This window comes from Nipponia nippon, unplaced genomic scaffold (assembly GCF_047370975.1).
Source record: "Nipponia nippon isolate SJK-2023a ecotype South Korea unplaced genomic scaffold, ASM4737097v1 scaffold_31, whole genome shotgun sequence".
Taxonomy (NCBI): Eukaryota; Metazoa; Chordata; class Aves; order Pelecaniformes; family Threskiornithidae; genus Nipponia; species Nipponia nippon.
In genome coordinates, this window is record NW_028262349.1 from 6,220,346 (window position 1) to 6,243,328 (window position 22,983).

Sequence of the window (22,983 nt, forward strand, 5' to 3'; positions counted from 1 at the left end):
GGCTGGAGCCGGGGGGGGTCGGTCTCTTCTCCCCAGGAACAAGCGATGGGACGAGAGGGAACGGCCTCAAGCTGCGCCAGGGCAGCTTTGGGTTGGGTATTGGGAAAAGCTTCTTCCCCGAAAGGGCTGTCAGGCCCTGGCCCAGGCTGCCCAGGGCAGGGGCTGAGTCCCCATCCCTGGGGGGATTTAAAAGCCGGGGAGATGTGGTGCTTGGGGACATGGTTTAGTGGTGGCCTTGGCAGTGCTGGGTTAGTGGTTGGACTTGGTGATCTTAAAGGTCTTTTCCAGCCTTAATGATTCTATGATTCTATGTTCAGTTAACAAGGAGGGGAGACTGGTGCCAAGGATAAAAGTGTGCAGGTGTTCTGGTTATTGCTAAAGGAAGGGACCTTCTAAATAATGTAGGAAATATCAGGTAGTATTATTGAGGCATATTTCAGGAATTATATTCAGGAAAAAAGACTTTACTGCAACACAGTTGATATCAGCACTATGAAAATAACTGGTAACATCAGAATGAAAAAAACAAACAAACCAACCTTTGAAACATTCAAAGTTTTAAAGCCATTATCTAAAAAATCGGACAGGCAAAATAATGGGAGAGTTTGGGCTAAACTTCATGAACAAAGGGGATTTACATCTGGATTACATTATCAATCAAAATGAGGCAAAAGGTTTGAAAGAATTTTCAAAATATGACAGATGCGCAGAGTATCACGTCAAATCGCAAGAGGAGAGATGAGCTAACCCAAAAATGCTTTCAGCATTCCTAAAATATTTTTTTCTGGCTTAACATAACCAAAGTTTATAACTGGTCTTCCACGAATTTGCTGGCATTGGAAACTGCATGTTGGGAGAGAAAAAGTTCATTCTAAGTGCATGGCTTGATGCTCACACGCATTTTTTTGCTTTGCTCGGGGAAGGCAGCGGTGTTTGAAATGATACAGATTGCAGACAGGCGGCTCCAGCAAGAGGCCCGGGGCTGGGGGCTGGAGCCGATCCAGGAGCAGTTGGGTTACAGTTTGCGGACAGGCGCCAAAATTCAAAAAACGCACTGTACTTCAAATCCAGAGAGCGGATGAAAACAATGAGGAAGGAGGCGGCTCCGGGGGCTGCTGGGCTGGCCTTGGCGTGGCTCTGCGCCCTGAGCCCGCAGATGGGACAGGATCTGGCCTCTGCTGAGCAAGGAGGCCACGGCACTCTGGGATTTGTAGTCTTTTCTTTCTGCTTCCTTTTCCAGAGAAATTCAAGTCAAAACCAACTTGAATTTAGTCAGAAAGCTGCGTTTCACACCGAGTTGTATATCATATTATCAGATCTCACTGATAAAGATCTACTAACAGTGACCTTCAAATAGGGAGGTTGTGAAAGTGCCTAGAGAAAAGGCGCAGGTAGTGATCTATAAGCTTATTTTCATTTTAGCTATCATTCATAAACTCCCTCCCAGTAACCCCCTGATACCCCCGGCTTCAGAGACTCGGTGTGGAAGTCCCTGCCCTCAGCCCTCTGAGGGAGGCAGAGGTGAAGGAGCCGTCAACGCTGTCCTCGGAGAGACGATGCTCAAGCCAGGAGAGACGGGCACCCTGTTGTCTACAGAGGAAGCCAGGACAGCTCTTTTCATATTGGATGCATATTTTTAAACAAATGCATTCAGGTGAAAACCTACTTTTTACGTGGGTAAGCTGCTAAAGATATGAAATGATCGCAAGAGGGACTTAGAGCTATTTGCCGACAAGGGTATTGAGCGTCCAGAATTCCTGGATTTATTCTGAGGTTTTCCACTTTGAGGTGTACTCAATATTAGGATCCCAGATCCTCTAACAGGAGGATCGTCCAGCCTCTATTTTGAGGATAAACCCATTCACACCTATTTGTTCAGCCTGGCTCCCTAAGTTTTGTTTCATATATCGTATGCAGTATTTTCTCGCTCTCTTTCCTGTTTCTCTATCTAGACCTGTCCTCCCTCTCATGCTCAGCACTTTGCATTATGCTCATGCTGCTTTTCTTCTTTGCTGTCCATGTATATGGACGACAGACTTTGAATCTGTTTTTTCTACTTCTCAGGCAGAAAAATCTCCCTTTTCTCAGCCTTCCCTGGTAGCCGAAAGGCACAACAGCGGTGAGGGCTTTTCAGCCTCCCAAGTTCTGGGACAGGAGGAATTAGCTTATGGGAATGGTATTCCAGTTTATACCAGTCAATGCACAAGAACTGACAGAAGTTGGGGTATATACAGTAAAAATATGTTTTGGGAAAAATAATACTCCACATCTTTAGGAAAACTTCCCAGTGGATTTTATTTAATACAAAATGTGGCTGCATTCCCTGGGACTGCAGAAGGATTTCAGGATAGCTTCCTTCCTGAACAGCCTGATGGGAGACGGGGAGGCATTGCAACCTCTCAGTAAAACTTTGGAAAAAATTTCTAAAATCTACAAAACAGCCCTCCTAAAAATTCACCCCTGGAATAGCTGATCGGGATTTTTTCTGAGGCTCTGCACCCCCAGTTTAAGCAAACGGCAGGTCCCTGGCCTATAAAACTTCAGTGCTGACAGCAAAGTGCAGCAAATTCATGAACAGCTCAAAACGGGGTTATAAACCAATGTTTTAGATAACGAATGTGAAAATACATCCGGTAAGAAATACCACGCAGGTGTCGACAGAAGCATGGCCACGAGCCGCGCGGCGCCACGTCTCATCGGCGCGCCTCTGAGGCGCGAGGGCGCGGGGCTGCGGCTGGGCCCGGCGAGCGGGGCTCGGCGGGCACCCGTGGGGCCAGCGGCACCCACCGACGCCCGAGCGGCTCCGGTGCGAGCGGGACTGGCAGCAGCTGCTGAGGAGCGCGAGGAACGACCCTGCTGGCTGCCTCTGGTCCCAGTTTTATTACAAATAAAATCTTGCTTTCAAGATTGGCCCCTCGCTTCCTGCGCTTTACTCACGCTCACGACAGCCTGATTTCGTATTTTACCACGCAGCACAAGCTACGCCGTTGGACGAGGAGCGCACCCGGGCCCCCCGGCCTCCGGCGGCCCACAAAATGGAGGGCGGCCGGGACTGCCGCTCCCAGCGCGCCCTGCGGCGCGGCGCCGCCATCTTGGCGCCGAGACTTCATTTCCCAGGCGGCGCGGCGGCGGGGGAGGCGATGTCCGCCATCTTACCGCTCCCTCCTCCCCCGGTGCGGCTGGATTGAATGAGCCCGCTGCCCGCCTGCCCGCGAACTGAGCGCCATGTCAGGCACCCCGAGCCGCGGCACCCCCGGCGGGACCCCGCTGTCGCCGACTCGCATCTCCCGCCTGCAGGAGAAGGAGGAGCTGCGGCAGCTCAATGACCGCCTGGCCGTTTACATCGACCGTGTGCGGGCGCTGGAGCTGGAGAATGACCGGCTGCTGCTGAAGATCTCCGAGAAGGAGGAGGTCACCACCCGCGAGGTACGGCCCGGGGCGCCCTGCTGGCCCTCGCCCGGCTCCCCGGAGCGGGAGGGCGAGCCGCCGCGGCCCGTTGGAGGCGTTTACCGCGCTCCGTCCCGCGGCGGGGGTCCGCGGCCCAGGGCTCGGCCGAGCCGTTCCCGCGCGGCGCCTCCGCCTGCCCGCCCGGCGCGGGGCGCGCTCTGGCGGCTCTGCGCGGCCCCGGGCTTGGCGGCGCCATGCGCGGCCCGCCGCGCCGGTCCCGCCTGGCTCCGGCCTCGGGTCGCCCCGGGGCGGTGGGCTCTGGCGGTGCCCGGCTCTTGGGCTCGGGGCTGGGGGCGAGAGCTGCGGGGGCCGGGCGGAGCTGCGGGGGGGGGGGGGGGGGGCGGCTGTGGAGATCCAGCGCCTGCCTGCGTCTGTGTGGCCCCTCGGGGGCTGTCAGGGGCTCGCTGGCCGCGACGCTGGGCGAAGAGGCCGCCGGTGACACGCGAAAGGCGGCTCGGGCCGGGGCCGTCCCGGTGGCGGGAGCGGGCTGGCGCGGCCGGGCCGGGAGGCGGCCCTGGGCGGCGGGGCGGGCGCGGCGCCCCTCCGGCCGTGGGGTGGCCGTTCCAGTCGCACGCCGCCCTTCGTGCTTCGGGCAGGCAGGGCTGGCGGCACGGAGCACCGTCCTCGGGGGCCGCTCAGCCTTCGTGTAGGGTCGCCCGCCGCGGGCTGGCTCTTTGCTGTAGTTTGTAGTCCGTTCCCCGCGCAGGCTGAGCCTTCGTGGTGCGCCGGAGCCATGCCGATAGCAGCCTGAATGTTCCTTTTCCTTTACTGTCCCTATCCTGACGGCTGATGTGATGGGGTGAAAAATTTGAAAGGGTTTAGACTGGCTTTGCTTCTCATTGGAGAAAATCTTTCTTAGTCTGCACAAATGCCAGGAATCAAATCCTTGCAGCGTGAACTACTCTGATCCGCTTCCTGTGATCTTGAAGGCAAAACTGGCTGATCCCTTTTCCTAAGCCACGTTTTGCTTTTCCCTCTGCTGTCGTATCTGCTTTCCCCCAGGACTCTCCTTCCCATGTGGAGGAAGGATGTAGTCGGTGACACAGCTGGGGACAGTGCCACCCATCCTGTACCAGCCCACACCCCCTCTGCTCCATCCGTTGGAGGCAGTCTGCAAGGTAATGCATCCCCCCTCTGAGAAGAAGTTAAACTTCCTCGGAAAGCCTGGAGATAACAGCCTTTCTGTAACTTGTGTGATGCAATGGATTGCTATGCCACTGTGTAGGCTTCCCCCCAGCCCCCCCTCCTTTAGAGGTCTGGTTTGATGATGCCGGGGTGGTGGGAGGAGGGTTTGAATTCATTTAGTTTAAGCAGACCACATATGATAGTGTCTTGTTTGGGGAGTGGTTGGCCTACCTGCAATTAGTGTACACCCTGGATTGAAGTACCTTTTAAGTCCCTCTGTACCACTTAATGATATATTATAACTATATAAGTTTTCAAAGTAACGAGATGTTTCTAAACGTAAAACATGGCTACATCACTTCTCCTGTGTAGAGTCACGCTGTAAACAGGGTAACCGTGTCTGGTTTGGGGAGCTTCTGAGCTGTGGGTTGCTGGAGGCTAGAAGGAGCATGCATTTTAAATGTAGGAGGCAGAATGTAATTCTATGGACAGCACACATGTAACGAGTAAGAAGAGGACAAGCAGAAAACATGGATATAATCTTGCTAGGCTTTTAATATGAACACAAGCCTAATAGCAGTTCTATATTATCAATTCTGGAAAAATACTCTGATGCAGTAATCGGAAAATAAGCTTGAGGATTTTGATGTAAACATTTTGCTTACTTTGCCCTTGAGCTTTCCTTCTTCACTTTTCTTCCAGACGTCAAAAGAAGTCCTAATTCTTAAACATATTCTAACAAACCTTGTCAGGATTCCTCCAGCTCTTCTTTGACACATCAGAGACAATGTAAGATACCTGAGCTGGTCTCGGGACCACATTTCCCCCATCCCTTTAGGACAGCTGATTTATTCTTTACATATCTTCAGAAAAGGAGACTTTGTGATCTTATTGTTTTGATGCAGGGTAGCGGGCAGCAGTTTAGGACTGTGGGACCAGTAAAACTTCAGATGGCTGTCAGATTTTGGGTTTACTGGAATGGGAGAATCCTGTCCTTTCACTTTCGGGACCAATCTAGTAAACCGGATTTTTCTGCTCACAATTCAGTTTTCTTGTTACGCTGTTAGAATTTGTGTTCATAAAATGATTAGGCTTAGCATGAAATAAGATAGTAATTAAAAATAAACAGTCCAAACCCCACAAAACCCCAAAAAACCAAACAAACCCCAAAGCAACTCTAACTTCTGTGTAGAAGCACAGGTAAGCGTAGTCCAGTGATATTGGCATATTGTTCTGGCTACATCATTATATCTTTACATTAGCTCTACATGCTTAAAATAGACTATTTTCTTTTCCCAGGGTGTTGAAGATGAAAATTCCCCTTGGTTGTCCTCAACTGTGTGTAAATTTGACTGATTTTTTTTTTCTTTTTTTAGCTGTCTAAATATTCTGATATTTTTGGCTTATCTCTGGTGGTGGCAGGGAACATCCTCTGCCGCTGTGGTAGATGGAATGATGCATGTTGTGGGGTGGCAGGCAGGAGTGACTGCTCACCAGTGAGCTCTGCGTTCACACCTGAGACTTTTGCCTTGAGAGCAGGTGATGGGTCTATAATCCAAGGCCAATGGGAGGTTGAGGATTGCTATGACAAGCAGTAGACAAGAGCATGGTGTCATGGGAGATGTTTGTCCGTTGCTTGTCACTCCAGTATCCCACAGTGACCACGTCTGAGAAAGGGGCTGGGGTGAGACCATTACTCACATCCTCTCCCCTCACCCCTGCATACATGGGAAGAAAGGGTTGGCATTTCTGATCTTGTTCTCAAGGCTCTGGTTTAGGGGAACATCTTCCAGATGAGAGAAGTTCTGCTGATGCTGTTCAGACAAGGACCATAGTCACTGTTCTGCCAGAGACTCTTTAACCATCAGCTGCTCAGGATGTTCTTTTTCCTTCTTGTTTTAATCACCAATCCGCAGAAGACAGAAGAAAGCAGCCTCCTTCTCCTCCTCTGTTGGGCAACCTCCTTAGTTTTACAGACCACAGCTGCATCATGCCCTTGGAACAAAATAACTCCTGTTGCTCTTTTTGAGGCTGTTGCTCTTTTTGAGGAACACAGGGCTGCCACCTCTTAACAGCAGAGAAAAGGAACTTTGCAGAACTTGAGATTCATCTTTAGTCCTCTACTAATTATAGCCATTTTTCCTGCTTTCCCTAACCCTGTCCGATGCTGTTCTACCTTTACTTTCATGCAGTTGGCCTCTAGAGAAATAAAAATGTATACAGTATGCCCTCAGGCAAATACAAAAGAATATTTTGCCTGTGTAGCTGGGGGAACCTATAATTGTCCTCATTCTTTCTCTGTTTGCTCTCTTGAATGAATCCTCTTGTGTAGCTTAGCCTATGACAGAAGAGAAATTTAGCTCACCCCCTTGGTTTTCTACCTCCCTGGTATATGACTGATGCTACTCTCGCTGTGCTGGGGTCACTGTTACAATTGCCTAATTTCTGAGGCTGGGAGGGGGAATACTGGAAGGCCTAAGAGGAAGAGAGTCCTAGAGCTCTGCTCAGTTCCCTTTCTCCTAACTCCCTGCCCTCCCCTGTAGTGCTTGTGATTGCAGCCTTCCAGAAAAGATGTTTTGATGGACACGGGAGGGGCTACTACACTGCTTTGAGGCCATCCCACTGTTCTCGCCCACAGAAAGGAGAAGTAGGGAGAAAAAAAGAGAACATCCCTGGGAGCCTCAGCCACTGACAGCAATTGCCCTTGTGACAAGAGCAGTATCTACAGGGAGTTCCCTCTTCACCTGTGTCTTCCCAGCTCTGTGGGTGTGATTGCAGGTGCTGCAATCTTTTATGTCACAGCCGTCAGAACTTTCACTGTAGTCTCACCTGGTCTCCACTTACCTGCCAGTACTGCAGCTACTATGCCCTTCGTGTGCACCATGTGTAGTACCCAGAGCTACTGTCATGAACAGGATGTGTCGGTCTGGTGTTGCCTAGTTGCCACCTGCAAAATACATATTCAGATGCTGCTGCAGTCCCTCAAGAGCTGTAGCCTCGAAGACATGGGGTTAAATGGTCTTCTGGCACTATAGACATCAGCTGGGAGGTGATGGTGGTGGTATGAACACACATCTTCATTGTTCTTGAGAACCTGACTTATGAGACTCTTGGTGGGTCTGAGCCATAGCTGACTGGCAGTCCTTCGTCAATCCAGAACTGGGTGAATAAGAACATATTGAGCCACACCTGGTGGGAATACACTTAAGTTTTGCACATTAATGAGATTAATGTTTCATCGCCAAATTTGTCTGGACTCACTTGTGGTTGGATGGGGCATGCTTCTTCCCTAGCACGTAGGTTCATTGCCTTCTTGGCATGTTCCCTGTGTCTTCACTGAGTGACGCCTTGCAGCTTTTCTCAAGTGATTGCTGTGGGAGGATCTGTGTTCGTGTGTCTACCCTTGACCTGCTGCACAGTGAGCTTTGTTGAATGCTCCCAGCACAGGCTGGTAGGTTAAAGAGCACCCAGCAGTCCTGCCTTTCAGACTGTGCTGTGGAAACATCTCTGCTTCCTTGTCCTCCACATGCTTTGCTTCCTTGTCCTCTGTGTTGCCCAATTACAAACTTGCAAGCTCTTTTGCCAGCAGAAGAGGAGGAAAAGTGAAAGCATGTTCATAGTGCAATTCATAGGATGTTCAACTTGGCCTCTGTACAGGAAGAGTTGGGCTTGGGTGCACATTGACATGTAGTGATCAGGCTGCAGCCTGTCTTCTGGTTCCTGCTGAACTCCATTTTGAGGTTTCAGCTTTATTTCTTCTGTCACCTTCAGATGGAGGTGGGGTACATTTTCAGAGTGGAGGGACCCATTTGCTGGCCTAACCTGTCATCTGGGGAGGTTTGCTCCTTCCCAGGGGCTTGCATTCTGGATGTTGTAGAGAGTCTGCTGAGGCTCACTTGGCCGTGTGACTGTTATCCCTGCTGCTCTTCCATGTAGGCAACAGTGATGCTGGCAGGGGTGACCTGAAAAGTATCAAAGACGACTACATGGCTCTGGATGATTGTTAATGGCACGGGGGTCCAGGTGGTGTGGGGAGGGGCAAGGGTTTGAGGCTGGCTGAACAGACCTTGCAGAGTGACACTGGATTGCACAACTGCTGTTGGCAACGGGATTTTGGTTTCTATGACCATAGAACCGTCTTTCAGGATTGATGACTGCTTCAAAGAGACAGGATCCACCTAAGTAGGGCAATTGTATCTTTGCCAACAGGGCTGGTCAACCTTCTAGGAAGAACTTTATACTGGGAATGATGGGGGAGGGAGAGTAAGGTCAGGTGAGGAAGTGCTAGATGGGGTAAGCAAGCAAAAGGCGTGGGGTTATGTGAACAGAAGAGAAAGCAACAGAAAAAGGATGAAATGGAAACACTCCAAGCATCTAAAGAAGGAAGTGCCTACAGAACAGCCTTGTGGGGAAAGCTCTCCTGCCCTTCCTGGGAAATCATCACGCTTGGGTGCCTCTCTGAAATGCCTGTAACACGGTGCAGCATGGGGAACAAACGGGGGGAGTGAGAAGTCTGTGGGCAGTTACAGAACTATGACGTCATTGGGATCAGGGATAGCTCACATGACTGGAGTGCTGCGATGGATGGATACAGGCTTTTCAGGAAGGTGTGGAGGGGGAGTTGCCCTTTAGGTGCGAGAGCAGTGGGAGTGCCTGGAGGTCTGCCTAAGGACAGGTTAGGAGCTAGCCGAGAGCTTGTTGGTCAGGATTAATGGGCAGATCAAGATGGGTGACATTGCAGTATGTGTCTGCTGCTGACCTCACCAAGAAGAAGAGGTAAACAAGGCCACCTTCAGTCAACTGGAAGAGGCCTTACATGCCTTAGTCTTCGTGCTCTGCTGGACCTAATACTTAACAAGGGATGTTAAGGTCAGGACAGTGACCATGAGATGGTGGAGTTTGGGATCTTTGGAGGATGGAGCAGAGCAAAAAGCAGGACCACAGCCCTGGATATCAGGAGAGTAGACCTGAGCCTCTTCAGGGCTCTGCTTGGAAGAATCCCGTGGGTTACAGCCCTGGAGAGAAAAGGTGTCCGTGAGAGCTGGATTGATATTCAAGGATAACCTCTTCCAAGCTCAAGACTGGTCCATCTCAGCAATCAGGAAATGGAGCAAAGGTGGCAGGAGACCTGTATGGATGAGCGAGGAGGTCCTGACTAAACTCGGACATAAGGAAGGCTGAGGTACTGAATGCCTTCTTGTGCTCAGACCAGCCTTCAAGAATCCCAGACCCTGAGACCAGAGGGGAAGTCTGGCGCAAGGAAGACTTACTCTTGGTAGAGGAGGATCAGGATAGGGAACATCTAAACAAACTGGACGTAAGTCCATGGGACCTGATGGGTTGCACCCATGAGTGCTGAGGGAACTGGCTGACATCGTTGCGAGGCTGCTCTCGGTTATCTTTGAAAGATCATGATGATGAGGAGAGGTTTCTGAAGACTGGAAGAAAGCCACTGTCATGCCCATCTTCAGGAGGGGCAAGAAGGAAGGTCCAGGGAACTACAGGCCAGTCAGCCTTGGCTCAGTTCCTGGAAGGTGATGCCTCCTTGTCTTTTTTCTTCTCCATGCCTGCTTGGACTCTGTATGGCCTCTGTAGGAGCCTTTGGTGGGGGGTGTTGTTCAAGCCTTTTGGGAGTCCAAGCACACTGGCTTAGCTCAGTCTCTCCTCTCTGAATGCCTGTGGACTTTTCAAACCCTTGTTCATGTGCTTGTTCCCTTGTCCGCCTCTTGCCTTTAAAAAAGCCATACTGTGTGACTCTTTTTTTTTCTCCACTCTGTTGTGCTTATACATGTACCCACTACTTCTCTTCTTTTTTTTGTTAACCAGATCTGTTGTGAATAGCTGCTCCCTGGTTGGCTGAGCAAGTCCAGTAGGTTGTGAAACTTTTATTTTGCACAAGTCATATTGATTCTTCCTCAGTATGACTCTTATTCGTGTGCCCTGTAATTCTGTTCTTCAAGTTAGTGTCTGCTGTACTGCCACAGACTTCAGAGTTTAGTGACAGGTAGTTCGTATTTTAGAAACTCATATGGCATGAGCCATCTTCTAATTCTCTAGTGCACTCTAAATGAGAGCTTAAATAACATACTGATTGATTTAGTTCAAAAAGTGGGCTTTAGGAAGCTGTTAATACTTTCTAAGTGTGATGGTTTGTTACTGCTTGTTTTGTTGATCTGTTCTATGATCGTTTCAACTGACGCTTAAGTGCAGAAATCTCTTAAAGATTCTTCTAGTGCAAATATAAGTTAAAAAAAAAAAAAAACAACCCCAAAAGGTGTGTGTTCACTGCATCCTTTTAGGTGGTTCTTCTGCATAAACTGATCGACTTGGGGCCATAGGCTCGTGTATGCCTTTTTCATGAGCAGAGCAAGAGTAATTGCTTTCTACACCATTCATGAGTTGTTCTTCAAACTTCATTTTATGGCTTGCCATGTTGTATTGTGATTAACAGAAGTCAGGATCAATTTTATTTTTCTTATATGTACATGACCTCAGCTTTTTGAAAAATGCTTTACTATGTCTCATATCCTCCTTGTTTTGATCATCTTAAAATATTTTGTACATGTGGTCTTTTTAGCCTACGATGATGTATTTATACAACATCTTGCTTCCTAGAAAGATTTTATTCTTACCTGCTTTTTTACTTGTTTTAACAAATACCTCAGTGTTCCCTAGTTGCCATATGGAAACAATTCCAACAGTAGTCGATTTTCTTCTTTTGGCGTCTCTTGGTTCTGCAAGGATGCTGAAACCAAGTCAACTGAGGTTCTCGGCAGTATCTTAGCAAATCAGCTCCTATGTGCTGCTGAGAACCGGGCAAAGAGTTGCTTTATCTCTCGTGGCTTCCTGGATTAGCCACTCCGTGGCACTCCCTGCTAGCACATGAAAATATAGCTCAGGTATCAGCTTGGGCTAATTGAAACCTGTTAGAATTACTGCATTTTCTGCCTCTCTGATCTCCTGTAATATCCCTGTTTTCCTTTGCAGCTGGTGGTCAATAATCACTGTGTAAATCAATGTTGTTTCTGTATTCTGAATGCTGCTTGCAGTTCTCTTAACCTATTTTAAAACATCTAGAGCCTGGGAAAAGTGTGTAAGGAAAAGCTGACAATGTTGAGCAGAGCAGCAGAATAATTTCTGACCAGGAGCAGATCTGGAAAAGAAATGAGAAGAAACCTGAGGTCTCCAAGTCACGAGTCCAAACAGAGATTTGTCTAGGAAGCAAATATTCAGAACACAAAAACTAAAGGAATGAAATGAAATTATCAAGCAGTAGGTCTTAATCCACCAGTTGTGCTTGTATGATGTTCTCTGATGTTGTGGAAAAAGCTAAAGAGGCTTATAAAAGGATTAGACAAATTAACAGTATTTGACCACTGGTTTTTGGTGCCTGGAAGCAACTTTTGGCTCAGATTTTAGTTTTTAGAAGCTGGGAGTATATGCAAGTGAAGAACCATTGTATGTTTGCCTTGTTCTCTGTACTTTTTCCCTTCAGCATTTGCTACCAGCTGTTCTTACTGGCTTACGCTGGAAGCGTTGGCATAGGCTTCAAGGATGAGTTTGTAGCTTTCTCAGATGTGGGGAGCAGGAGACAATGGGTTGTGGTAACCCAAGCAAAACGAGGAGAAACAACAAAAGAAGGAAGGAATTTGAATTGATAGATTCTACTGATAGAAGATGACAAAAAAATGGAAGATGTTGTCAGACAGGTTCTCTCTTGCATCCAGTATTCTTTGGGGTGTTCGAGGACAGGTGGGTACTGTCTGGCGGCACTCTGCTCAGAAGTGTGATGAGACAAAGAACCAGAAATGGGCTCCACAGTTGCCAGATGCATTTATTCAACTTCCTTCTCTGTTGCTGTGGATGCTGGTTGTGGTTCCTATTGACTTTTTTTTTTGGTCCAGGAGGAGCAGTGAAGCTTACCTTAGGAGGTCCTGCTTTGGTTTAACAGCGCCTTTTTAAGAGTGTCTGGAAGTGTTGCTGTACTAGAGACCAAACTGAGTAGCAAATGTAAAGTGCTTTAAAAAAGGGAGTGGGCAGAAGAGTGTCTGCAGAGTCAAAACAAAGTAAAGTCATAGGTCTACACTAAACAGAGGCATTTTGGGGCCCGTACTTCTCTGGAGATTTTCAGAGAGTCAGTAGACTCTAAGTTAAGTTCCTTCCACCAGAACAGAGTTTGAGGGGTGATGGTTTCAGGAAACAGAAATACTTCCCAGAATTTCTCTCAGTGCTGGGGTAGAAGGGTGCTTCCGATGAATAACCATCTTGGGCTGGAAGTGTGGTCAAGCACACAACACCAGGCTAGCTCAGCTAAGCTGGCACTACTTACTTTCCTTTGAGCCTACTGCTGCTGCATTTGGTTCTCTTGTCTCCGCTTGACCAGTGCTGAAAATAAACAAGATGTTATTTTTTTATGATCTAGCAAGACCATCTTGAACTGTCCTCCAGTTCAGTTTGATCATCTAAAGCTTTTATCAATGCTATCATGAATCCATATTCTCTTTGCATCCTGTTAGAGTTCTGGTGAGTTTGGGGGTTATTTTGTTTTTTATTTGGTTTTTTTTTTTTTTTCAGTGATTGAAGGTGTTGCTGCTCCCAGTTGTCTGCTGCCTCCCTGTGCTGGAAGCTGCAATGTGTCCTTAGTCTCAGTTATTTCTGTCTGCTCAGTGCATTAGCTTAAAATTCTAGTGAAAGTGGCTTTTCGACTAACACTTTGGACTGTGAATGGGACCTGTGTGTTTCCTTCTCATGTTTGTTACTGGAATAAGAGCAGAGAAGAGGTTAACGTGCTGTAGGAGAAAAATGCATGCTAAGCTACCACAACTGGTTATGCTGTGAATGAATCGGTCCTTCTAATTAAGAAGGACAGTGTCTGGTTCTCTTTTTACCAACAGGTTCTGAAATGGCTTTCATCATGCAATTTTTAGCTCCTGTCCTGGTTTCAGCTGGGATAGAGTTAATTTTCTTCCTAGTAGCTGGTACGGTGCTGTGGTTTGGATTTAGGATGAGAATCATGTTGACACCACACCGATGTTTCAGTTGTTGCTGAGCAGTGCTCACACTGGTCAAGGGCTTTTCAGCTTCCCCTGCTCTGCCCAGTGCCCGAGGAGCTGGGAGGGGGCACAGCCAGGGGGGCTGCCCCCGCCTGGCCCCAGGGCTATTCCATACCCTGTGGCGTCATGCCCAGTATAGAAACTGGGGGAGCTGGCTGGGGGGCAGCGATCGCTGCTTGGGGACTGGCTGGGCATCAATCAGTGGGTGGTGAGCAATTGCATTGTGCATCACTTGCTTTGTACATTATTATTATTATTATTATTATTATTATTATTATTATTATTATTATTACTGCTGCCTTACTTTTTCAATTATTAAACTGTCTATCTCTACCCACGAGCTTTCTCACTCTTACTCTTGTGATTCTCTCCCCCATCCCACCGGGGGGGGCAGGGCAGTGAGCGAGCGGCTGCGTGGGGCTCAGTTGCTGGCTGGGGTTAAACTGCGACCGCTCCACCTAGCTATATTCTCTCTCCACAGGAATTGCATTAAGTGTTTATTCTCTGTTCAGAATATTGTTGTTTCAGTGTTGTTAAGCTCTGTATTGTCTGTAATGCCTCAAAAGCATAAATTATTTACCGCCTGTTGTATCACAGCAGCAACATCTTTTTGTGACAGTATGCACAAAAACCTAGGGAAAAAGGCTTTCTTCCTTTGTACCTTGACATGCGATTCCAGTTTATGCCCTGGAGTACTGGGAAGGGATTTGTCCTTGTGTCCTGCACCGTGGTTTAGTGTGCCTCTCTGAACCTACAGCCATACAGCCCCGAGTTCCTGGTAGATGTCCTAGGGTGAGGATTTTGGCACACAGAAGAGCTGAAGGGCAGATGGTCCGAAGAAGGGCAAGCGTTAGAGAAGGGGTGTTGTAGATGCAGTACCTCATGGTGCAGAATCAGTGCTTGGCCTTTTGGCAATTGTGTTTTGTATTGCAATTTGCAAATACTGTATTTTCACTCAAGGGTCATCCATAATGAAAGGCTTTACAGCCTTAAAATCTCCAATTTTTTTTCGTGGCATTGTGGAGTGCTGTATGGAGGAGTTTAGCGTAGTCATGGTACACTTCGTAGGACTTCCTAAATTTTGTAACTGATAATAGAGAGTTGTGTTGGCTTGTGCCATAGACAACATCTGGCTATCAGCTATGGGGGGGAAATCACCAACCAAAAAAACCCAACCCAAAGCATAAGTTGAATAAAGCTTGAAAGAATTAATTCTTTGAAGAAAAGAAGTAAGATTGCATGGATAGATAGTCAAGTAATTTCTGTTATGTGGTTTGCTTGTAAACTAAGGCTTCTCAGCCCTCATACTGTCATATATTAGTTAATTACAGAAGGTTTATGAGACTATAGTCTATCAGGAACTTAATTATATCCTGAGTGCTTTTAATCAGTCTTTTTGAAGACCAGATGGTTGAGTCTGTCATTGGTGCCACTCTGATGTTGAAACAGGCGCTCCTAGGAATAGCACAGTTTGCTTTCTTGTTTCTACATTTTATGCTTCGTTACAAAATTCTTCTTCCTAAAGTTGGTACGTTCTGCTTTTGGCTCTTCTCACTCCCTGATTGCTCTGTTTCTGAATTTACATTAGTAATAGTTGTTCTGGTATCCTTTCATAGAAGCAATAGCAGCAATCTGATACGGTCTTGGTGTTTTAGCTATCTGATATACCTTTCAAATAACCTTGCGTTTTAAAAAAAAATAAAGGTGTGGAAGACTTTGAGGTGCCTTGCTGCACTCTGGATAGCTGATTATGTGATATATTGAGTTGGGACAGGGAGAAGTCTGTAGATCCGTATCCTCTGAGGAAGAGAACAGGAGTGGAAGCTCATCTCTGAACAGGTCATATTTCTGTAGTTTCAGGGTCTTTTTAGCTTTATAGTGCAAGAGCGGCAGAGTCAAATTGGGCCTCGGACCTGTATTCCACAAAAGTCTATCATCATTTCTCTTTAAGTGATATTACTGCTTAAAAAAAATCTCCCAAAGCAGCAGTGTTGGAAATGAGGGTGAATAATTTAAGATCGGATTGTAGGGTATACTGACCTGCTTTGATTTATCTCGTTGGAAGACTTGTGCACTTCAAACATAGCATGTTTTGTTATGTCCTGCTGGGAATAAAAAATAAATCTTGTCTTTGGGACTAGATCACATCTAATTGTAGGTGCATATTAATTGAAAATGTTTGGTATAGAATGTTCTTAAACCACAGAAATCATATCGTACACCCTTTTTTCCAAGAAAGCTATTTGAAACCTGGCGCTGTGTTTCAGTCTTTGGGATGTTCTCACATCTGAATACTTCGTTCCCCTTAGGTGAGTGGAATCAAGAGTCTCTATGAGTCTGAACTGGCTGATGCTCGAAGAGTTCTGGATGAAACTGCCAAAGAGAGGGCTAGATTACAGATTGAAATAGGAAAACTGAGAGCAGAACTTGAGGAGTTCAATAAAAGGTAAGGAAAGCCCTGCATGTTTGGTTTTTTTTTTTTTTATTAGAATGGGCAGTATTTGCAGTGGGAATGATGCTATTGGTGCTTCTTAAAATGCCTTTTGGAAGCATTGCAGATCAATGAGAAGATGCAGGCTTGTCAGAGGGAAATTCCTCAGCTCGTTGGTACAGCTAGTCAGAATAGATAATCCTACCAGTATCTACGCAAATGTATTTGTGTATATATAAGATAAATATACTGTGATTTGAGCAATCCGGACATCTAGAGGCTGAAACGATTGGTTGTGCCTGCTTCTGTCCTATTGTATCTCTCCTTACGTGAGCATGCACATGTGCAGCTGCTTGGTAAACTGGATTAAGAAACTGATCTAGATTAAAATTGACCCATCCAAGGAAGGTTAATGTTTAAACGTTATCCGTTTTATTGCCTGGTTCACTGTATTGACTGATGGCAGCAATGAAGGAAAAGGGTGGGAATATGGAAGCAGCGTTGCCTTGAAAACACCTGAAGCCACGATGTAAGCATGCTGGAGAAAGACCTTATACTGACTAAATTTTTGAAAACTGCTGTTCAGTCTGCATCAAAGAGAAGTGGCTTAATAAACTGGCTACTGAAGCTAAATGTAATCCATTATTTCTATTCCCACTAGGGAGTTTTTGTAATCAAATACTGTTTAGCAGTTGAAACTTCATTTTAAAATGAATATATGCGGTGGCAAAATTATTTTTTTGCTTCTGATTGAATTTTGGTACCTATTTTAGTAGATAAGATGTGGGAGTTAGAGATTTTTCCTGGGCATGTCAGTATGTATGTCACCTGTATATGAACACTGTTGGTCATAAATTTGCTTTTAATCCAGCAGTGCCAGTACAGGCCTACTGTCAGTCTCCCATCTCCCTTCATTTGCATTGAAGTGGTTATAAAAAGGATGAAGTGTTTCCCTCCCTTGTGTTTTTTCTGACTAGCTAGTTGATTTATGATGAAGTATTTCTTGTTTTCTCTGTAAACTTTGCTATATCACTGGATCTTCATTCACTGTGCTGGGCCTTCTTGTTGAAGTCAGCCATCGGAGATACTTTGTGGATTTTCCCCCTAAAATAACTGTCCACATATGAAATAGCTATAGCGTAAGCATCTCTATTTGAGTAAGTCACTGTAAAGCCTGTCGAACTTGGTGCAGAGTTCATACCAGAAGATACGCCTGCACGTGGTCAGATGGCCTGTGCGCTATGATTTAGGGACTCAGTTAGTGAGGCCTTTGCTAACCATAAAAAGAGCCTATGGTAACTAGGTCAGACGTAAACCCCTAAAGTTAAGTGAGATTAATACCACCCAGCCCTACCGTGATGTTCCTCTTGGGACTGATTCCCCTCTTAAAAGCCTTAGGCCAGCAGTCTTGCTCCCTTTAACCTTGGCGTGTCGTCCCACAGCTTGTCATGGGCAAGCCTGATGTTATCCCCCTATTCCTTCAAGTCTAGTTTAACTTTAAGTAATGCTCAACCGTAATTTCTTTAGAGGGAGCTTTGTCACAGAGTGGAACTAGTGTTGGTTCCAAATTACCGATTCATCTGCAGAAGATAGGGAGGAGCTGTTGGTTAACATGTTAGCATCCATACACCTTTCAATTCAGTTTGCAAATGAATAATGGGATATGTGATTTCCTGACATTACAAATGGGGTTCAGGTGCCTGAGCATCAATGTCTCCTGCACTGTAGACATTGTCAGTTATCCTCTGCTATGGTATGAACCTCCTGCGGGTCCTTTTTGTGTCATACCTGCCAGTACAATGTGCATGTTGCAGATATCCCAGAGATTAAGTTGAAGCATCCAAATCTTATCTTAACTAAACTTCAAAGGGTTTCCTGTGAGGGAGGTCTTCTGGGAAAATATCTTGATTTTCCAATCATTGCCTTCATTGTTGTCATAAAACTGGCTGTATTCTTTAACTGTTTTTGTGTTGTGGGTGCTTTTTGTGGGGGCTTGGGGTTTTTTTGGTGTTATTCACAGTACACGTATTTGTCGTTGTCCTTTACCATGTTCTTTGATCAGCAATCAAGTTATAATCAATCATCAGGTTTCAAATGTAAATTAAGAAACAAAACCACTTTGGGGTAGGGGCCTTCACACTGCTTGGGACAATTGTTTTGCAATGAAAAGTAGTAGATAGAATTGTATGTGTTTGTTATTTACAGCTTTTACTTTTGTTGCAAGATGCCAGTAAAATAAGAAAGAAACATCCTGAAAAGAAATTGAACGTGAGACTTGTTTGGGGGTGGGAAGCACCTTCCCCCCCCCCCCCCCCCCATCTGAAAAACCAACCAACCAAAACGTGTGTGGTGTGGTTGATGCTCTGGAGGGAAGGGATGCCATCCAGAGGGAGCTTGACAGGCTGGAGAGGTGGGCCCGTGTGAGCCTCATGACGTTCAACAAGGCCAGGTGCGAGGTCCTGCACGTGAGTCGGGGCAATCCCAAATACAGGCAATGTGTGGATTGAGAGCAGCCCTGTGGAGAAGGACTTGGGGGGTGTTGATTGATGAAAAACTGAACGTGAGCCGGCAATGTGTGCTTGCAGCCCAGAAAGCCAGCCGTATCCTGGGCCGCATCAAAAGAAGCATGGCCAGCAGGTCAAGGGAGGTGATTCTCCCCCTTGGCTCTTGTGAAGACCCCACCTGGAGTACTGTGTTCAGCTCTGGGGGCCCCCAGCATAAGATGGACATGGACCTGTTGGACCAAGTCCAGAGGAGGGCCACAAAGACGATCAGCGGGCTGGAGCACTTCTTCTCTGAGGGCAGGCTGAGAGTTGGGGTGGTTCAGCCTGGAGAAGAGAAGGCTCTGGGGACACCTTACAGCAGGCTTCCAGGACTTAAAGGGGGCCTACAGAAAAGATGAGAAGGGACTTTTTAAACTAAAGGAGGGCAGATTTAGACTAAACACAAGGAAAAAAATTTTCACAATGAAGGCGGTGAAACACTGGAAGGGGTTGCCCAGAGAGGTGGTAGATGCCCCATCCCTGGAAACATTCAAGGCCAGGCTGGACGGGGCTCTGAGGAAGCTGATTGAGTTGAAGATGTCCCTGCCCATGGCAGGGGGTTGGACTGGATGGGCTTTAAAGGTCCCTTCCAACCCAAAGCGTTCTGTGATCCTATGACTCTTTACCAGGGAGTGGAGAGATAGGATGGGGGTAATGGCTTTAAACTGAAAGAGGGTAGATTTAGATTAGATATTAGGAAGAAGTTCTTTACTGTGAGGGTGGTGAGACACTGGAACAGGTTGCCTAGAGAGGTTGTGGATCCCCTATGCCTGGAAGTGTTCAAGGTTGGATGAGGCTTTGAGCAACCTGATCTAGTGGAAGATGTCCCTGCCCATGGCAGAGGGGTGGGATCTAGATGATCTTTGAGGTCCCTTCCAACCCAAACCATTCTATGATTCTCTGTATTTTACAACATGTACAATACATGCATGTACATACAATGAGGCCCTTGAACACAACTCATGAATTTAGAATTTTTTCTGTTGAGCCAAGTTCATAACTAGGTTCATAAAGCAGTTGGATAGTTTCACTTTTTATAAAGTGAAATGTGTTTAGGATATTCTGACACTCTTTATATGATATAAGGAACAGCTTAACTTTTTAGTTTAGAGATATTTGTATCAGGAGTAGGGACATTTTTAAATCTAGGTTTAAAATATTGTTGTAAAAATAGACATTCTGTTATCATTCTGAAGCAAGTATGGTTCTTTCCTGTATGTTATATAACAGCTTCCAGCACTTTTGTGTGCATCTTTAGCTGCTTGATTAAACTTTTGACTGCTTGAGGGAGGGGATGAGTGGAGGAGGTATAGATGGGAACATGTAATTTACTCATGAGATGCGCAACACTTTTGCTTTGGTGGAACAGCACCCTCCCACAAGACTGCTGAACCAGACCTGGTGCAGTGATCAGGGTGCATTCAGTCACGGCAGAGGTAACTTTGATGGCCTGGTTAAGGGAAGTCTCTTGTCCTGATGTTCGTGAAGAGTCTGTTCATAGCTTTACCAGCGTCACAGGTCCCCAGGTCAAGCAAAGCCTGGAGATAGATATACGTAGGCCTCATCCATCTGCTCCTTTTAGCAGTCTTCCTGCTTGAGCTGCAGCTCTGAGTTGTGTGACTGTCTTGCTGTGGCTTCTTCTGCCTGCTACCCCACATGGTCACTGAAATATTGCCCTTGAGCAAACGTGGCTGCTTTCTGGAAAAAAGAGCTCTAGAGGGCTGCCCTAACCTGGTGTCCTCCAAAGAACATTGGTACATCTCAACTGCCAGATCGACTGCCATTTGTAACTTCCAGGCATCTCGGAGACCCCCAAAAGCAGGTTGCACCTTTGTAAAGCCTTCTGTCAATTTTTTGCATGAAGACAATAAACCAGGCTGAAATTATAAATGCAAATAAAAATGTGAATGAAAGCAGCTTGGAGTGTCTTCCAGTGTCACTGTTCATGAAGGAGCAAGGAGTTACTTATCACTGTCAGGAATTCTCTATGGTGCTCTGTCAAGCTGTCCATTGAACGCTTCCGTTCGTTCCCATCTCCCTGGGAATACTCGCATGCTGCCTGGCTTCTGCAGGTGGGAGGACGCTATGGGCTGCGTAAGTACCCTGCTGTTCACACGCGGTGTGCAGTGACGTTTGCCCTTCAGGTACTGCACAGACAGAAGGCTTCCAGATCCGATTGTCTGTGACACGCGCACAGTGGCTTGCTTGACTGTGTGACGCGTGTGACGCAGGGGCGTGTGTCTGGAGAGTCTGTTATGAAGCCTTTTTCTGCTTGCTGCTAAATAACTGTCTTTAAACTAGAAGTCATGTTTTGTCTATATGTCTCCTGCAAGCTGCTGAGCTTGAAGACACTGCACATATGTTGCAGAACAGGATTCACAGTGACAGATTGGGCCAATGATTAAGAAAAATTGGTTACAGTTAAACGAAAACAAATTCAGAGATCTACACCAAGAAATGGAGAACACGTGAGCCTTGTAGCTGGAGCGTATTGCAAAATAAATGTGTTGATTTATTCTGTAGTTAGAAAAAGATGCGCATCATGCTGAAGCATGTAAAGAAATACTGTCTGTTGGGCACACCAATCCCCCATAAAGCAAGATTTTTGTAAAATAACTCTGGGCATCGCATTTTGTCAGAGTTATGAGCAAATTAGAAAATCAAGAGGACAGCACAAGTGATCAGAAGTTTGGGAACCAAGACTTGGCACTTGGGCTGGGGAGCAAGGTTTGTATAATCTAGAGCAGTGATTTTCAGCTTTTTTTTTTTTCCTTTGCAAACATAACGTTATTTCCGTGTTTGGAGTTGCAGACCAAATACAGAGCTTTTTAAAGCCTATAGGTAGTAGGATTCCTCTTCAAAGTTATTTCCGTGGCCCTTAAAAGCAGCTCACTGACCACAGGCTGAAAACTACAGATCTATAGAAGAGAAGTTTGAGGAAAGAGAAGGAGAAAAATGAATTCTAAGATGGTTTAAGAGGAAAAAGGAAAAAAGCCATTCCCTGCATTCTTAGTGGTGTGAGACTAGAATAGTGAGCTTAAACTGCAGCACGGAAGGATTACTTCACATAACAAAACAGTTCTTTAATAACATAACGATACTGCAGAAAGTCAGTATGTCAGAGGAAAAGGTAGACAAATACTTGGCGGGCAGGAGGAAGATGACTTTGATTTCTGTGAGTTGGCTATAACAGCTCAAATAATCATATTTAAAGTGACCAGAGTTGCTTTGCTCGTAATGAATACTGCTGAAGAAATCCTGGTTTATCCCTGAAAGGTGACCACATTTCCCTAGTGGATTACTTTACTACTTTGTGTGGGAATCCATCCTGGGGAATGGGCCTGGCCAGATCAAGTGCAAAGCACTGGGGATGCTCATGGGCCTCTTTAGGAGACGCATGCGCTCTGCTTCTCAGGGGCTGTAGTCCAGAGTGATAAATGTCAGCAATTAAATGTGCTGTGCAGCAGTGAGATGAAAAAAAACTCTTTACACCTTGTGTGTAAAGCAGCTTTATTGTCATCTCTTAGCTGTCAGAGTTGCCTCCTTGTTTTTCCCTTGCCTGCCCATGGCATACGTTCTTCTTTATTAGGCAGTGCATTTACAACACATTGGTACAAGCTGCGAGTTTTAAGAGGTGTTTGATTACTTTTATTAGCTGCATTTGCAGGTTACTCTAGGAGCCACCTAGTGGTACACTAATCCTAGTAACGTGTACAGTAACAAAACATCCGTAGTTGTAACCGAGACATGCTCAAGATGTGTGTGCACCCTTGTATAAATGTAACTAACTTCTGTTTTTTCAGCTACAAGAAGAAAGATGCAGATTTGTCCGTGGCTCAGGGTCGCATTAAGGATCTTGAAGTGCTGTTCCATAGAAGTGAAGCAGAACTCAATACTGTCCTGAATGAGAAGCGCAGTCTGGAAGCAGAGGTGGCCGATTTGCGTGCCCAGCTGGCTAAGGTACGGTGGTGAATGCCTCCTTGCTTTAGCACAGGAGAGGCTGTGTATTGTGAAATTTGTTCTTGTTCTTTGCAGTTAGTTTATAGTCTGAACATCATTGATCCAGCTCGCTTACTGCTGAGCCTTTGCCTGCCCCTCTTGGATATAACACTAAATTGTAAGAAATTTCTGTAAAGCAACCAAAGCAAAGTGGTTTAGAAATTTTGTTAGTCAAAAGCTTTTATTTAAAAATTTCTGGTAAGTGTTCCTATATTCATGAGATATCAGGTTACTAAATGTTGTCCTTTGTAAGGTCCTGCATAATTCTAAACTTATGCTGGAGTACTCAGTGGGACTATGCTAGCAAGAAAAAGAACATGCAACGTATTGTGCTTGAGGAATTAATAATCCTCAGCTCCGTTATCATACTGTATTGAAATAATCC

The 22,983-nt window shown here is 46.2% G+C and overlaps 1 protein-coding gene across 3 annotated transcripts in view; it reads left to right on the plus strand.

Moving 5' to 3' along the window:
* The first annotated feature begins 2,575 nt into the window (after positions 1-2,575).
* Positions 2,576-22,983, plus strand: part of LMNB2 (lamin B2) — a 35,789-nt gene continuing 15,381 nt past the window's right edge. The window contains exons 1-3 of one of the 3 annotated variants that reach the window (XM_087769189.1): positions 2,576-3,426; positions 15,935-16,071; positions 22,403-22,559. In XM_087769189.1, coding sequence (XP_087625315.1) covers positions 3,226-3,426; positions 15,935-16,071; positions 22,403-22,559 — 495 coding nt within the window. In that variant the 5' untranslated portion in view covers positions 2,576-3,225. The remainder of the gene's footprint in view (positions 3,427-15,934; positions 16,072-22,402; positions 22,560-22,983) is intronic. The other 2 variants (XM_087769191.1, XM_087769190.1) reach the window with 2 other exon arrangements.